Below are 17773 nucleotides of genomic sequence, written 5' to 3'. Positions count from 1 at the left end.
TTGCTATTAAAACAGAAAAATCCTTTCTGTTTGAATGTTTTATTCTTACACATGACAAACTTCAGAGTGTTTTCACAAGTACTTGTGCCTACGTGGCTCAGTGAAGCCGGTAGAAATGTGGTCCGGTTTGTAAAGTATCCATTAAAAAGACCCCCCCAAACTCCCCAAACCAAAACCCCAACAAAACCCAGATTGCTGTAACAGCAGCAGTACTTTAAGGCAGCCCCTGTTAGGGCAAGGTATACCTCTGGGGTAATGGCAGGAGCTGAAAGTAGCAGAGGCACTGGAACCGGTCATCAGCATTTTCTTTGGGGCTTGGTGATTTCTGGGATGTGGAGGCAGTTTCCTATCTGCTAAGCCTGCTCTATTGAGTATTCCTCTTCCTCTCACACTTACTTCTTTCTGCAGCCTGCTTCCAAGTTCTAGGCAGAGGCACTTTGCCTTCTTCGCTCACACTCCTGAGGATGAATGTAAACACCAGTGACCCTGTCTTATTCACCTCCCTTTGCACCCTGTGGCCATTCCAGTCTGCACTGGGAAGGCAGAAAACCAGGAATCCCCTTTCCTTCTTTCATTAGCATGCAGAAGCAGGAGTGCCTGGATAGGACAATTTGGACATTAGTCTGTCTTCTCCCGCTACCGCCTGGGATGCTCTTGCTAGTGCAACATAAAAGCAGAGACCCACACAACTCAACAAGCCTCGTGTGAAGATCACAGAGCAGAGTATCAGTGCAGTAATACTTGAAATACTGAGACAAGGCAGACACAACAGCCTTTCTTCCTCACAATGCTTTTTGATCCAAGTCTCCATGCGAGTCACAGAAGACAACTGTGCTTCCTGCATTCACATACAGGAATAAATAGCTCTGGATCAGTTTTCTTTATGGCCGGATTACAGAACCCCCTGAAATACTGATACGCTTATGAACAGCAGCACTGTGCAGTTCTGTGAGTATCCTTGGACATGCCAAGTTCATCTAGGATGCTGGTGCATCTCCTAGGCGTATGGCCCCAAAGAAAGTTGTGTGCTTGCTCATGTTGATGGAGATGTCAGCATGGACCATTTTCACAGCAATCTTCTGCCTAGCTTTGAGGAGGCAGACCCCAGCTGTATAGCAGGTATTGAAGTTGGTCTTGCCGGTCTCAATACTCCGAGTGCATTGCAGAAAGGGCTTTTCATCCACCACCACCTCATAGCTGGCAAAATCTGTGAAGTTTATGTAGTATACCTGATGTGAAGCAGGGAGAAGAAAGGTGTTAGGGAGTTATTTGTGCACACAGAACAAGTCCACATTCCTTTCATGGGTAAATGTATGTTCCCTCTGCTAACAATCCTTTCCTTGGCCCAGGACACCTACACTCATGAGAGGTTGACTTGTTTGAGGTAGAAAGAACCCCAAGCCAACCAAACATGAGGAAAGTCTGTATTCCACTTCATGCTAACATTAGCATGCAAGAATCTGTGAATCCATGTATCTAAGGCTGAGCTATGAATGCTCGCTTTAAATCCTGCTTATTACAGGAAAATGTATGGACAACCCTATGTGCTACAAACAGCTTTTCATCCAACAAGCAGAAATACTTTAACTGAAGTCCTCTTGCACTTACCTGGCCAGTCCTGCTTTCTGGGTCCCATGTGCCTCCTTTAGTGCTGACATCAAAAATGCCCTAAGATGTACTGAGAGTTGCCTTCTTTGTAACTGGACTTGAGGTGCTTTCAAAGGCATAAGCCACTAGAGGGAAGACACCCTTCCAACCTCCACAGCTTGGAAGCAAATGCCCTTGTAGTGTTTCTATTGATTTAATTCTTCGACCTAGTGTCTAAGTCCCTGTGACTCCATTAGTTGCTACTTAACCATCTCCCACACACTGATTCTGAAGAACTATTCTTCTTAGCCTAAACCCTGCAACCTCAGAAGCTACACAAGACTGCTCTTCCCTTGGCAGACTACAAGGGAAGCACAACATTGTGGCCAACAATTAGCATTAAGCCAATTTTGCTCAGGAGACAATTATACTTTGTCCCTGTACTAACATAGAGTTAGTTTTCCTGTCCCCTTCCAAGCCAGACCCATAACCACTTCCATGGAAGAGCACCTAAACTGACACCCACAGCCCAGTTTATCAGACTTGGCACAGTCCCCAGTGGGGCTGCCAACTGAACAGAGGCAAACCATGAGCAGGAGGTAGTATTAGAAGCCTGGAGCAAGGTGGAAGCTGTGGTTGTTACACAGAAACCCTCTTGTCTTGCTAAAATCTGTCCCAGAAACAGGACGTTTCTCAGCCTACAGCTGGGTGGCCACCCTGCATGTCTGCAAGGGAGGAGCTCACACTCCACACCACTCAGCAATTCTGTTGAGAGGTTTGCAAGACCTTGGGAGCAGTGCGTTACATGACAGTCCATCTCCTGCAGTTAACTTGAATGGGGAGAGGAAATTGTGTCTTAATGAGCTCATTACTACCTCATAATGCAATAATTTATGACTTTGTTTAGCCATTCTTACAGCAGCAGGTCAGTACATCCATCCTTGGTACCAACTAAAGCATTGCTGAGCCACCCCATTGCACAACGCGGTGCATCGTGTCAGTCTATAGCTACACAAAGTAGGTGGAGGCTAAATGGAGTTACCTGAGCTGGAGTTTGGCCAAGCCACCTGAGAGTCCTATGCTTACAAAGAGTGACACAGCTTCAAAATGACCACGAGTAGCCAGAGTTTTGGTCTGACATGTCTTTTAAAGCACAGAGCCCAGCATCCTGCTGGGACCCTTGTTCTGCACAGAGGTTTAGATGGATAACTGCACAGGCAACAGGGAAGACTGAACAAAGGCATTGGTGGCATGTGGGGCTGACTGGGTGCTTGTACCTGTGTTTTGGGAACTAATCTCTTGTGGCTGATGAAACGTGTGACTTTACACTTTGAAGCTTAACATCTCTGTCCGACACACACCTCCTAGAGCACGAAGAGGTTAAAAGTACATACAAGTTCTTGGCATTTGCTAGTTGTCTGGAGCCCTCTCGTGGTTCATGCAAGGCTCCCATTGGAACACAAAAAGAGGAGTTAGGCCTAGGACCGTACTCACTTCTACCTGACTATAGATGAAGTATGTGCCGTCCACCAGTACCTCCAGCTCCCCACTGCGTGCATGCAGCTTAAACACCTTGGGATTCATAGTGATGCGAGACCAGTCATTGAGGACTCCACCTGAAAGATCTCAGTATGAGAAAATGGCAGTCACTCAGTACCTGTCAATGTAAAGCGCAGGAGCACAGAAATACAGTGACATTGCAAGGTTTCCTACACACCAGTTACCCCAGACTCAGGTTGAAAAGTCAAGTTACACAGTAAGAAACCCCCAGAATTAAAGACCATGGTGTGGTAGTTTGGACTCCCCTCCATAGCTCTAAGGGCATCACTTGCTGACACCCATTGCATTCAGTGCCAGCAGAACTGGTTTACCTCTCTGCTTGTGCTTGACAGCAGTGGTTCTCCTCATCCTTGAAAACTCAGCATATAGCCTTTTGTAACTACACTGAGTTCATCCCCTTGCCTTCTTCTGACGCTAAGTCAAGCTTACTATCACATTTGAGTGTTTTATAGGCCTGAAAACACATTCTCAGTATCATCCCCACTCTAGAGCAAAGACACTCCAGCACATTCAGATCAATCCTGCTACTGTAAGGCTGCTTGCTAAGATTCTTTAATGCACCTGAGAGGCCAGGGGCTGATCCTTCACACTAGTTTTGCATGGTCAGCCACTGATCCCAAATGACTTATGGCAGCTGGGATCATAACAGCACTTCTCTAGGTGCATCTGTTCATAGCCCTTGTAAAAGCTTTGGTACTGGTGACTTCCCTGGTATCATGGAAGAAACTGCAGCAGAGGCAGAACCAGGATCCAGCTCTCCAAGAAAGACCCTCCAATGGCATCACCCACCCTTGATACCATTAAACCTCTTCCTCTACTTCCCATCTCATTTACCCCCCTTCCCACACCTCTCTTCCCAGCTTCCACACTAAACAAAGCAGAGCTTCAGCAGACAGTGTGCTGAAAACCACATCAACTGATACATCCTTGAGGACTGCAGCAAGGCTAGGATGACAACAGTGATTCCTCATAGGAGTGGGACTATATGTGCACAATCTCTTAGTGCTGCTGGCCTGGAAGATGTTGTCAGCAGAAGTGTCATGACACAGCCTTCACCCTCACTCTATGCCTTGAGTTCATCCCTAGAAAACTAGTCCTTACAGCAAAAGAGGTAATAGTGTTATGGGGAAAACTGTGTGCAACTACGGGACTGCACCATCTCTCAGGGCACATGGAGGCCAACTTAGGGTTACACAATTGATTTTAATTCTGGTATTCCTTGACTTCAATATCCTTGACTTTGTAACTAGCATTACTTTAACAAATACTTTGTCATTACATTTGCTAGGTTTTTAAAAGCCAAAACAACAACAAAGTATGAAATTGCATCATCTCACACCACATTAACCCTTAACTGGGGTCCTCACTCAACATGGTCAGGGGTTTACTGATCCATCACTGAGTCCTCTGGCACTGGAGCAGATGGACTAACTCACAACATCAGTTAGGAACTCTGTTCTCTGGACAAGCCAATGAGCAGATCCAGAGGACACACTTCACTATGAGCCCTGATCAGAGCCATTCTCTCTAGATGCCTTGTTTTATCAAATACAACTCTCTTCCTCCCAGTCTTCATCTGGTTTTCACTCCCTGCCCCCAGTCACACACCAGCCAGGCTGTCAGCTGGACAGCATTAATGGCTCACAGCATCAGATTGTTCCCAAGCAGCAGGGAAGGACACTCACAGGGCAATTCCCACTCTTAGAGAGCAGCATACTCTGTGAACATACTGCCTTCTCATTAATAAAGGGATAATTACTGTTTGAACATAAGCAAAACAGCATCTTTTCCATTGTATTGTTCTTGGGAATGGCCAGTTTCCTTTTTGTTTTGGGGAGCTTTTCTCCACCCCGTTGTATGTACACTTCCATAACCATGAGGGATTTCAGCTCTCCCATCAAACGTCTGCTGAAAGAAAGAAACTGCCTTTCAACAGATGCAGTGTCCACCTCTCATCCCATGCATGGGGCAGAAGCTGGCACACAGGGGGTCCTACAGTCCTGTCTGTGCTGCCCCAACCCTTGTGAGCTGCAGCCCTCCAGGTCTGGCATGGGGGTACATGCCCCAGGGCTGCTGCCCACATTCCCTGGTGACTTAGGCAGGGGACAACACAGCCTGCTCCTCTCCCGCACAGCCAGACATCATGGGCAGGGAAGCAGCAGCTAATGAATGAGACCCAGCTGTTGGCAAGGAGAACAGGAACTCGAGCAGAAACTGGACAGGGATCTGGGAAGGAGAGAGGAGGGAAAGGAGGTGCCTGTGGACGTGAATTGGCTTGGCAGGACTTGAGCTTAAAAGCTTAAAACACTGTTGGTGGGGGTAGAGATGCACAAGGGGCCATGGAGGCTGCATGTGTGCATGCTTGAAGCGTAATGCAGGAGGAGCCAGTGGCCATGCACCTCTATATCCTCACTACAGCTGTGCTTTCCCCTGCCATAAATAACTGGGAACATGCGAGAACACACTGATGGGGCTAAGACAAGAAAAAGATACACTGAGGGCTTTAAATAGAATAGAGTGAGAAAGAAGGCTGGCCATTGAGGGGATGAAGGAGGCACAACATCTGACTGGAGGTCAAGGAGAAGGGACATTCAATGGGACACAACTACTGGGATGTACAAGGTAGAGGTCCCTGGGAGGTAAACAGGAGAGCAGGTGAAATTGGGATGGAGACTCAACAGAAGGCTTCTCTAAGAGGGTCTGGGAATCAGATTGTCTCCTGGGGAGGCCAACAGCAGGGATAATCAGGGAGTGGTGCTGCAGGATGGGTTTAGACCCAGGTATGAGGCTATGGGTGCAGGATAGTAACTGCCAATATCATGAGATCCTTACCATTCTTCACTTGGATTGCTGAGCCTTGGCCTTGGAGGTGGACCACAGCTGGCTGCAAACAAGAGCACAGGGATTTACAATCAATAGGATACTGCATCATTTAACAGTCATACAATACACTTCGCAGCCCTGGTGACCAGTACAGAGGCAGGATAGTACCTTGAGATCATCCATGCTTTTCATATATGAAAACAGAAGCTCAGAGCAGCTGACAATAACATGTTTAAGCACTGGAGAAGAGGCAAGAAGCCCAAGACAGATTAACATGGCTTTCTTTTGACCAATGGAATGGAGCTCAGTCACTTTGTGTAACTCTGACCTGGCACATGCAGGAAGGGGTGTTTTATTCAGAGCTGTACCACTGAACATCACATTAGCAAACATAGGTGGTTATGGTTACAAAACCCCAGCCAAAGCTGAGCTTTCCCCTGGAGAGAAGATAAACCAACCTGGATGTCTCTGGAGCCGGCCTTGTCTGTGGCACCTGCAAAATACAGCCTCACATTATTGAAGAGGAAGCTCGAAAGAGCTGCAGTAAATACTCCTATAAATAACACTTCTCCTCCCCCAAAACAACCATGAAGCCACCGTTTTTAACAGCAGGACAACAGCACCAGCTGTATGGGGTGCAGCTTAACATTAAAAGGTACATAAACAAGAAGGAGTCATCTTACTTTTCCCTATTTATTCCTGCATTTCTGTCTAACACCATCAAAATCCCCCATTATTCAACCAGTTCCCACTAGAAGGAAAAATTGCACAACCCTTTTCCTGATCAGCAGTGGCAATAAAGCCTCTTGGCTGCAAAGATTACAAGTTTCACTCTGCAGTAACTCAGGTCATTCATTGCATTCAAGCTACATGCTGAAATATCTTCCCTCTCAAAGCCAAATCTCTATTAAAGAGAAGATGCTTGTGGGCAGCACTCTGGAGTGCTAAGGACCTCATGCTGCTCCTGGCTTCTGATTTGACAGTTCTGAGATATCAACTGAGAAGTCAACCAAGCTTTCCCTTGAAAGCCATGTGAGGTATATGGTAATAGTCTTCATTTCTCTGAAGTTACATTTTTAATACTAGACTGTTATATATATATATATATATACATATAACAAACAATGTGAAACTGATGTGAAATTCTCTAACCTGCATTTTAAAGAGTTATTAAATTTAGGGAATTTAACACAATATTTGGCACATGACTCCCTGGACAAACAGTTTGGTGCAAAGAAACAAAGAAAAAGAAACAATTGCAGGAAAAACTCCATATATTCATCTGGCTGGTGTGGGAGTCAAGCTTCCTCAATTGTGTGGCTCCAGGGATGGCTGAATGGCTTTGTGTTACCTTAACAGGATTCCCACTGGGAAGAGCCACCTTGCAGCCAGGACATGGATCACGGGCAGACTTCAGTAGGATGCTTAAAGGCATCTGAGGCTCCACAGGTCTTTGCTGCTCCTCTCCATCCTCATCCAACACACACCCCCGTGCCCATGGCATCGCATCCTAAACCCTGCTGCTGGGTTCCCACTGTGCTGCCCATGGGGCTCCTCTCATTTCCCCAAGGACAAGCCCAGGAACCTGGAATGGGTTGCCCAGGGAGGTTGTGAATGCTCCATCCCTGGCAGTGTTCAAGGCCAGGTTGGATGAAGCCTTGGGTGATATGGTTTAGTGTGAGGTGTCCCTGCCCATGGCAGGGGGGTTGGAACTGGATGATCTTAAGGTCCTTTCCACCCCTAACTATTCTATGATCCTATTCTATGACAACAGCAAGCCCCTGATGTATTGGTACAGCACCTGCACCTCCTGCATGCACACAGTGTGCAAAGGCTCTGAGCACTAAAGGGGATAAGTCACTCACCTGAGGGACCCTGCAGCCCAGGGGGACCCTGAGGACCCGGTGGCCCAGGGGGGCCGGGTGGTCCCATGACGGTTGTGCCGGGAATGCCAGGGATGCCGGGAATGCCGGGGGGACCCTGGGGCCCAGGAGGACCTGGGGGCCCTTGGGGACCATTTGGCCCTGGAGGACCAGCCTTCTTACCTGGAAAACAGAAGGTTCAGTGGTAGCTTTCCAGCATGCCAAGGGTGGGATGGGCTTTTGCTACAAGAAAGCCCTAAGAAGAAGGCAGGCAGAAGGCTGGGGATGGATCATTGGTGCCTGGAGGGCAGGGACAAAGAGCAGCCCCCAGCTGGCCAGGGTGGGTGCCATGGGTCTGCACCAGGAGGACAATGCTGCCAGCAGGGCAGAAGCAGGTCACTGCTTTGCAGGCTCCTTCCCATGGATATAACTACATTTAAACAAGGCATGTACACTCTCCAAGGCCTCCCAAGAGATGGAGACTCAGATGGTCTCTGCCCCAGGGCTCTGGCTGCAGTCATTCCCTGGGTATCCTACTCTTGGCACAGGGCTGGGAAGGTTAGGACAGCCCCTTTAGACCAAATTCATGCCACAGTGCAGGACGGTGAAACTGGAGTGTTGGAAGTGGAGATGAACCACTCTGCAGTTCATTTTGATGGCAAACAGTTGCAATGTTTTCTACCTGCTGAGTATATGTGCATTAGCATACAACCCCCATGGCTTGGTCTCCTGTCTGAGGGACAGAGGTGCCTCCAGAGGGCAGTTCAGAGCTGAACTTCAGCGCCTGAGTGCCCAGGGTGATGCAGGAGGCATCCCCACTCTGCCTGGGGCTGAAGAGGCACCTCTCTATGGTGTCATGAAGAGGCACCTCTCTATGGTGTCATGAAGAGCACTTCATGTGCGTGAAGTTGATGCTACTGTGCCTCAAGATCATCAAATGTGCATTTAGGGCTTTGGATGGAGGGGTGAGGGAAGCACTGACCCAATGAGGAGGATGAAAGCACTGACAAACTGCCACAACCCTCAAACACATCTCACCATGTGGTCCCAGAGGGGCAAACAGCACAACCATGTAAGTGAAGACTCTTAATCCAACTTTCAATCCATACAGTGGACTAAAATACTGCATGGAAAGCCTGACCTGTGCTCTCCGGATGTTCCAGATCCCTGATAGAAATGATATTTTGATGTAGCTTTTAAAATGCAACTTTAACAGCTTTTATGCCAAATGGCTTTGTTAATTTAGGAAAATTGCTCCAATTGCTGCAGCAAAATCCACTGTAGGACAGAATGAAACACTTTTTAGATGACAGCAGCAGTTAGGATATGAAATAATGATTATTGGAATGGTTTCTGAGTACATTTATGTACTTATTTCTCTCTTCAATATTCATCTTTGTCATGGGACAAAACAAGGAAAACCCTATCTATTTTAACACAGAAATGGAGATCTCCAGATGAACACTACCCATGAACAAGGACACATGGAAATCAGCATAGGACAACCATGTGGTTTAGCTTCAGTGTGCAAAAAACTAAGTTAAAGTAAGCACAGATGATTAAAGTAATGTTGGTATCCTACAAGGATGGGTTTCTCACCTGCAACACATCATCTGCAGCAGTATTTCTACCCAGGTTAGTATATGTGCCTCCAAACCTGGGGTGGCAGCAGACCAGCTTTCCTCTAATCCATCAATCCTCCTCCTCCTTTGGATAACAACACGCTTTGGAAACGATCACCTTGAATCAAACCCCTTACCTATTTCCCCTAAAGAACACTCGCTAAATTCTCCTCATTCACATGCCCTTGGATACAGGCCATTGCCATGAAGGATTCACATGCAGCAAGTCAGGAATCCTGCTGCTGTCACTCCTTGCTTTCCTTCCCAAGAGGGATGCACATTACAACTGGTTAACTGACCTGTCTCAGAAATGGGATCTGCTACTAAATGGGCTGCTAGGTCAGTAGTAAAAACAACAGTTTCTAATTGTGACCTGTCTCAGCCTTTCAACTGTGAATTTGGAGTTTGTATCCAAGGATTAAAAGCAATCTGATGTGCTATTAAAGTACCACAGACATGCAAAGCTCAGCTGCTCTTCCTGCCATAGGTCATGGCTGGACCAGGAAGGTCTCCTGAGGGATGCAACAAAGTGCTGACCACCCAACACTCCTGTTAATCCCATACACATTAGGTGCAATAGGCAGTAAGCAGTGAGTTGACATGGCACATGTCAACTATGCTTTGCTGTATAGGCTTGGCTGTGAGCAGGCAATGCACGCTGATGCCTGTGTGAGCCCCTCAATAGGCTTCAGAAGCAGCACAGCCCCAAGCCACGCACAGCTTCTGCACTTCTCACAACCTACAACCCACTGTGATCACACACCATGTACAGATGGTGACAAGGAGCAGAATGGGGTAATCTGACTGTGATTCCCTAGAATCAAGACTGCAGCATATTTGTGCTTACAAAGCAACTCGGATCCTCTGACTCACTCAAGGTCCTGGTAGCAAGTAAGTGTATGACCAAAAGCATTCCCAGCTGTCCTACACAAACAAGGATGGCATCAGACACCCCATGGAAATAGGGGTGCAGGTCCTAAATAGACCAAGTCACAACAAGTCATTTATAAGCACTTTAAAAAGTACCCAACTACATTGCAAATAGCTTGAGGAACATAAGGAAGTAAAGACTAAATATCTGTGGGCTGACCAGCACTCAGAACAGACACAAAATAACACTTGTGAGGTTAATACACAACCAGAGGTAAGATGCAGAGGTTATCTGTGCTGACTTGGATGGGTCTGAAGGAGACCCCAACCTGGAGCAAGATGCATGGTGGGATAAGGATGAAAGCTAAAGCTGCTTCATTAAAGAAGCCTGGCAAACAGCAAGTGACTCCTGATAGCTTCTATCTGCATAATTACTTCAATACAAGGTAATTAATATCTGTTAGTTTTTAAAGAAGGCTTTAATGAGCCCTGTGCTCCGGCTGTACAGCAATGTGGGTGCACAAGAGCAGCCCATGGTCTGTGTTGTGTGACCACGCATCACGTTACTCCCTATTGGACCTGCAGAGGGAACCTGCTGCTGGTTCCTTCTTTGTGCTGGCTAAAGAGGAGTCACAGGTGGGTAATACAGGCACAGAAAGGAAAAGTAGGACATTAAATCAAAACTCAGACTTACCCTTTTTCTTGTTCTTCACTGAACTTGGACCTGCAAAGAACAGAAAAACCAAACCCTAGTGAAATTCAGTGGTCATTTATCTTAGCAGATCCCCCCACCATCAACCCACTGATCCAGAGGATGTATCTCCAGAGCTGGAACAAAATCCACACCAAAATCAGTAAGCCAAAGATGTAGTCTCTTGTTTTCTACAAACCATTGCTGCAAAGGCATGATGATTTTACTGGTGCCCACATCTTTACCCTCTCTCACATTAGCAACCTGTGTCTGCTATAATGCAAGTGAGTTTTGGTTGGGACCTCTACCCTGCATCGCAAAGATGAGTTAAACCACATGCCTGTGGCTGACAGCAAAGCTCTGATGGCCAATGCTTTTCAGCCTTAAGCCAGAGCTTTACTCTCAGATACCAACTGAGTTCTGGCTCTGCTGAACAGTGCTCAGAGTTTTGCCCAGAGATTTGCTGTATGTATCCCCCTGATGCTGATAAAAGCACAGCACATAAACCTTCACACTGCAGCAATCCTGACACTCAGCAGAAGCCATTCAAACATACAGTCCCTAAAAAGCAGGTTATTTTCCTAGTGGACAATGGATGCATTTGTGGTCTGCAGCCATACACAAACTGTCTCTCTTGGCTTGAAATCACAGTTTAACGTTTAAAGTTGACATGCTTCCTGATGAGGGCAGGTTAGAAGAAAGCATAACACAGCTCTCAGAGCAGTAACCCAAATACTTGTGAGCCAAGTTGTTTAAAAGTAATAGAATACTTATAACAACAAAAGCAAAGGGTTAGCATGAACAATGAGAATACAAGTCTCCCTAGCAAGAAGTGAAGATATTTATAGTGAGGCCGGAAAACTACATTACTTTTTGAGCAGAAGCTGAAGTGTGAAACACATCCCATTGCTTCCTCAAAAACTTAATCACGGATGGGAATGAACTGCAAAAATCCCCAAATATTCCCTTGCTGTTCATCAGTGAAACCCCTCTAAAACCTGGGTTTAAACACACATCGAAGATGGAAATCACCTTTAGATGAGATAGATTTGCAATAAATGGAAGGTAATGAGGTTGCTTCAAGTCTGCAGTGGTAGAGAAAGACAAATTACCAGTTAATACAGGGTGCTATGTTCCATGGCTAGTTAGAGGAAAGAGAAGGACCAGAGGAATACCCACAAACCTTACCAATGGCTCAACAGGAATATTAATGAATTAATTTTAATTAATTAGTACATTTAATTAATTAATGCCTATATTCTGCTGTTGGATCATGGGAAAAATACTACAGAATCATGAGTGTTGGAAGGGACCTCTGGAGACCATCCTGTCCAGCATCTTACCACCCAGAGCAGGTTACACATGTCCAGAGAGGGAGACTCCACAACACCCCTGGGTGCTCTGCCACTCTCAACATAAAGAAGCTCATCCTCACGTTGAGGTGAAACTTGTTGTGTTTTAGTTTATGGCCATTGCTCCTTGTCCTGTCCCTGGGCACCACTGGAAAGAGTCTGGCACAATCCTCCTAGCACTTACCTTGGAGGTATTTTATATTAACTATTCTATATTCTATTTATATGCATTAATGAGATCCCCTCTCAGTTTTCTTTCCTCTAGACTAACCAGGCACAGCTCCTGCAATCTCTCACCAGAGACATGCTCCAGACCCCTGAGCATCCTTGTGGCCTCTGCTGGACCCTCTTCCACTTGCTCCTTGTCCTCCTCATACTGAGGAGCCCAGAACTGGACACAATTCCCAGTTGTGGCCTCACCAGCGTTGAGTAGAGGGAGGAGGATGACCTGGCTCATGATGCTGGCTCGTGCTTAATTCATCATGCACCAGTACTCCCAGGTCCTTCTCAGCTGAACTGCTCTCTATCAGGTCAGTCCCCAGCCTGTGCTGGTACTCGGGGTTCTTCCTCCTCAAGGGCAGGATGCTGCATTTGTTCTTCATTAGGTTTATCTCTCCCAGTTCTCCAGCCTATCAAGGTCCTGCTGAATGGCAGCACAGCTTTAGGTGTATCAGCCACTGCCCCTTCATATCGTCAGCAAACCTGCTGAGGGAACACTCTAGCCCTTCATCCCTGTCACTGATAAACACATTGAATAAGACCAGACCCACTACTGATCCTTGGGGAACACCATTGACTACAGGCAGTGATCAACTGGGTTCTACTTCAGTGATCACAACCCTCTGAACTCTGACATTCAGACAGTTTTTGATCCACCCCACCACCCATTCTAACCCATGCTTCCTAAGCTTGTCTATGAGGATGCTATGGGAGCAGTGTCTCTCTCCCATTAGACAGTATTATCCAATTTATTATTTCTGTTAATTTACTTTTTTCTTCTACTAATCTATATCTTCACAGTATTAAAACACACAGAAAGGACACCGCCAGGTTTATAACAACGCCAGACCCAGTATCTTGCTAAGGAGCAATACTGAAGCCAACCAGCAGATCCAGCACCAGCAGACGAACTGCAAACCCCTTCATGTCTGGCAAACACCAACAGGCTCCTCTTGTTGCAGTTTCTGAGCTTCTGTGCTGCCAAATGAGCCACCATCACCGCAGCGATGTCCTGGCCCTCATCTCAGGCACCAGGCAGTTGATAAGGTTCTCAGTGAGGAGGAAAAAAGCCCAACCCAGCAAATAAAATGCAAGTGCTGTGTATGTGTCTCTTCAGACCTCGGAGTCACGAGAGTTTATTTCATGTTATATATATCACACCATTAGCGCTATAACCAGAGTGAAAGTACAAATAGCTGTGGCGAGCCAAACACATTTGAAATGGATGGAACCAATTAGCTTCAAAGATGAATGGGAGGAATGAGAACCACATGCGATGTCAATGTTCACAGTCTATATTACAACACACGCATCTGTTCCAGGCACGGCAGAGAGAGATGTTACGGCTGTGCAAGTGAATCTTTCGACAAACACAAGAATACTTCTGACATGAAAAAACTCAGTATTATTAGCCTTGGGAGCTTCTGAGCCTCTGGGGTTTGCATCTGTTCATCTCCCAGTAAGGGAGGGTGGGTAATTTAATTGTAGCAGGAGCCATAAGGCTCATCCGATACACCAGAAGACTGAATTTTCCTCAGTTTTGCTCCAAATGGTAAACTCATCAGCTCTTCTATTTAGTCTAAAATAGTAACAAAGTCTCTTAGTGAGTTACACCAAATATCAGATCTATATTCCCCTCGGTAAGAAAGGTGCTGAGGTGTAAGGCTTGAAAGCTTGACCTGATAGGTGTTGTCCCAACACCTGTGTGCAGAGGAGAAAAGACACTAAAATCCTTTTTGCCGTGCTTTTCTGAAGCCACCCCCCAGTATTTAAGCAATAAAGCTTGTCAAACACTGCAGTGGTTGAATGCATCTGGTGCATTGGTTATCTGTTAATTAGTGGAGCAGGTTAAATACCTACGAGTTAATCAAGGGTAAATCTTTCCTACATCTTCTACACTGTTAATCCACCTTGCCATCCCATTCCTGCGAGAGGCTCTGGTCTTAAAGCCTTCTACAAAATCCAGGATTATTTAGTACAGTTTCACAGAGGCCAGTAGATGACGTGATACCAAGGAAGTTCTATGAGAATACATACATTTTCCCACTCCAAGATGCAGATCATACACATATGTACCATGTTGCTTTGCAGTATCAAAAGCCTTATAGAAAAACAAGTTACAGGATACCTACTGCTGGTACAGAGCCCACAGGACCTGGCATCTCCATGTAGAAGGAAATTGATTTGACTTGACTATTTCCCCACTGATCAATGGTGCCTGCTCCAGCTCTCATCACTGCTTTCAGGGGCTTCACTGCAGTGCATCTGGGGGCTTATTTCAGCCCCAAGGGGATGTGACAACAGCCCAACCACTCAGCTCTTCCCCAGAACCTCTTTTCCCTTCAAGTTTCCTTTTCTGGACTTTTCCTGCATCACTTTTGTTCCTTGTGATTTCCTTTAAGTCTCTGTTACGAATGTACTGGAGATCAAGGTCTTGGTCTTGACTGCTGGTATTAAACATGACAGCTACCCAAGCACAGCTATTCTTCTCCATATGTGCCTGTCTTGCCTTTTGTCCTTTTTCCTACTAATCCCACCTATTTCCCACCTCCTTTCCACATGCTGTCTGCTCATGTCTGAGGTCAAAGCAGACCCCAGACCTAGGGAAGTCCATCCCCTTCTACATTTCCTGGCTTTCATCTGAACTTAAATTTATGCTTATGCTCTAATCCCTCCTTGAAGAAGCTGTCGGCTTTATTCAATCCCTCATTTTAACTTAGCTTTGCAGAGGAAGGAAAGTTGACAAGAGCTGTTAATACAGAAGAGGACTGGGATATGAGAGAGGACAGGCTGAATGGCTTTGAAGGATAATAAGCATGGAATGAGATTCAGTCATACAAAATGCATAGTCCTATAAATTATGTATACATAGGGTATAATCAGCTTTCCTGCTGGATGGTGGAGCTCCTCAGATGGAGCTGCAGAGGACAATGTCCGCAGGTGGTGAGTTGCAGGAAAGGCAGAAATACAACCCTAAAATGGATCAGTGGAAACACCTCTGGCAGGCATGGGGCAATAGTGATGCCTCTCAGGATGCAGGGGTGAAAACCTTGGGAATAATGCAGTCAGTCCTGATCATCTCCATACAGAAAGATGTATCTGCAGTTTCACAAGAGGACTTCTGGGAAGGTCAAGAAGATCTCACCTGACTGACCATCAGTGCTAGGAAAAGGATGGGAGCACCACTGGGAAGGGAGCTCCAAGCAATGCCAGGTCCCTTCCAGCAGAAGCACTATGGCCATGGGTATTACCAATGAGCCAGTCTGGATACAAGCTTCTCACGTTTGCAATAGATAAGTTTTGTTGTGTGAAACAGCAGCTGTGGCCCTGCACGCAGCAGCAGATATCTAACTGTGCTTCAGGGAGCAGGTTCTAGCCCCCAGCTCTGCAGCCTGAGCATCTGCTGGATCATTTCCAAGGGCTTCACAAAAAACCCAACAGATGGTGATGCAACCGAAGATATTACATATGATGTTTGCTCTTAAAGAGATTAATAGAGTTTACTTCTCCCCCCGGTTTTTCTTTCTGCATGCTACACACTGCTATGAGTTATTGTAAATACCAAAGTATCAAAACTTCTATACAACATGTGCTGATATAAATAGTATATTAACCCCCCCAAACACACTTTCACTTATTAGTTATGTGTGTGGATTGACGAGAAATAGTTTAAATTCCTTCAAAACTGTTCAAACTGGTTTTATCGAGGGGAACAAATCTCTGTAATTACACTTAGTTTATATAAAACCAATAGAAGTTTGACCATTATAGAAACCAGTCAAACAAAGGACGAGTACCTAGGAAGACTCTGAACTTCTCAAATTCTCACTTGCCAAAAGCAGAACAAAGTCAAGGGCTGTCACCATATTCCAGCAGCAGTCACATTCAATACAGAACAAAGACATCGCAAGGAATTCAGCCAGTTAGGTACACTGCAGCAATCACCGTGTTCACTGCTCTCAACATTAACTGGTTGCCCCCAGAATTATCAAGCATCCCTTTTCTATCTTCCTAGCACTAGGTTATTATGGTATATCACCAATCTTCTTACCTAAGCACCACTCTGGTTTAAGGAATATGTAAAATCAGGTGATATAACTGAACCAGCTCCATATTACCATTACTGTTCTGCCTGAGAGATAAGAAGGTGGACTCAGAAGTTACCCTCATCCCATATTACAAACAGAATGAGATATTAGTGTCTTCCAGAAAAACCACATCACTTCTCATCTATAAAACAAGCATGAGGTGACCTGAAATCATTAAGTCCACAGCTACTTTCAAGATGAACATGTAATTTTGAAGATGAAAACAGCAATGGTGAGCTCTGTATGACTTATCTAATACACACATTCTCAAAACTATGTTGTCAAAGCTTTGTGCAATAAAAAAGCAGCTTTTTCTTTGAAATATGAGCTTCTGGCTGTAGTTGGAAGAAGAGTATTAGGTTTAATGATCACTGTACTCAACAGCTATGGAAATTTGTGTAAAGTATTTTTCCAAACCCTGCTAACCATCTGGTTTAACAAAGAGACCGCTTGCTAAATCTCAGACAAAGCTCTGAATACTGCCCAGACCCACCAGTAACTTCTGGAGAATAGATAGCTAACAGAACTGGAAATAAGTTCCTGGACATTAGTTGAGATACCATTATTAGTGGAGAAGAAACAGAAGTCAAGCACAACAACCAGGGTGTGTAGTAGAGCAGATTAGTACCCAGAACTCAGGTCCTGCTAATCATCCAACCCATCAACAGAAGGTGTCTCCACCTCTCATAGGAAGCTCTGATCACCAAATGTCCAGTTTCCATCTCTCCAGGAAGGAAGTTCTCTGCAATGGGGCTTCCTAAGAAAAAGAGGTGCAAAGCAACTGATAGAATGTTACCATTCCTGAACCATGCTGGGAATGAACCAGTCCCATCCACTTTCACAGACATTAAGACCAGAAGGAACCATTATGATGATCAAGTATTCAAAAGTCCACCCATAAGCCTCCCCATCAATGCCTCTATTTGACCAATACTAAAGGTGGAAGGGGTGGAAAGAAAAGCCAAGTGTTAACTGAGATTTCAAGTGCTGGAGAATCTACTTTGATGTAATTTGTCCCAATGAATAAGATCAAACCCCTCCATTTTAATCAAACCTCCAAAACTCGTTTGTTCCACTTACAAACTGGTGTAATGATACT

General features: G+C 45.6%; 1 protein-coding gene across 4 annotated transcripts in view; it reads right to left on the bottom strand.

Annotated features, from left to right (window-relative positions):
• The window catches only part of EDA (ectodysplasin A), a 67950-nt gene continuing 50177 nt past the window's right edge, over positions 1-17773 (bottom strand). Inside the window, exons 3-8 of one of the 4 annotated variants that reach the window (XM_034064245.1) lie at positions 11019-11048; positions 7836-8015; positions 6429-6463; positions 5980-6031; positions 3082-3212; positions 1-1229 (exon numbers count right to left, since the gene is read on the bottom strand). In XM_034064245.1, the coding sequence (XP_033920136.1) occupies positions 978-1229; positions 3082-3212; positions 5980-6031; positions 6429-6463; positions 7836-8015; positions 11019-11048 (680 nt within the window). In that variant the 3' untranslated portion in view covers positions 1-977. The remainder of the gene's footprint in view (positions 1230-3081; positions 3213-5979; positions 6032-6428; positions 6464-7835; positions 8016-11018; positions 11049-17773) is intronic. The other 3 variants (XM_034064242.1, XM_034064243.1, XM_034064244.1) reach the window with 3 other exon arrangements.

Source organism: Melopsittacus undulatus, chromosome 6, assembly GCF_012275295.1.
Source record: "Melopsittacus undulatus isolate bMelUnd1 chromosome 6, bMelUnd1.mat.Z, whole genome shotgun sequence".
Taxonomy (NCBI): domain Eukaryota; kingdom Metazoa; phylum Chordata; class Aves; order Psittaciformes; family Psittaculidae; genus Melopsittacus; species Melopsittacus undulatus.
Note: the sequence above shows the minus strand (reverse complement) of the source record. Positions and strands in the feature narration are given on the sequence as shown.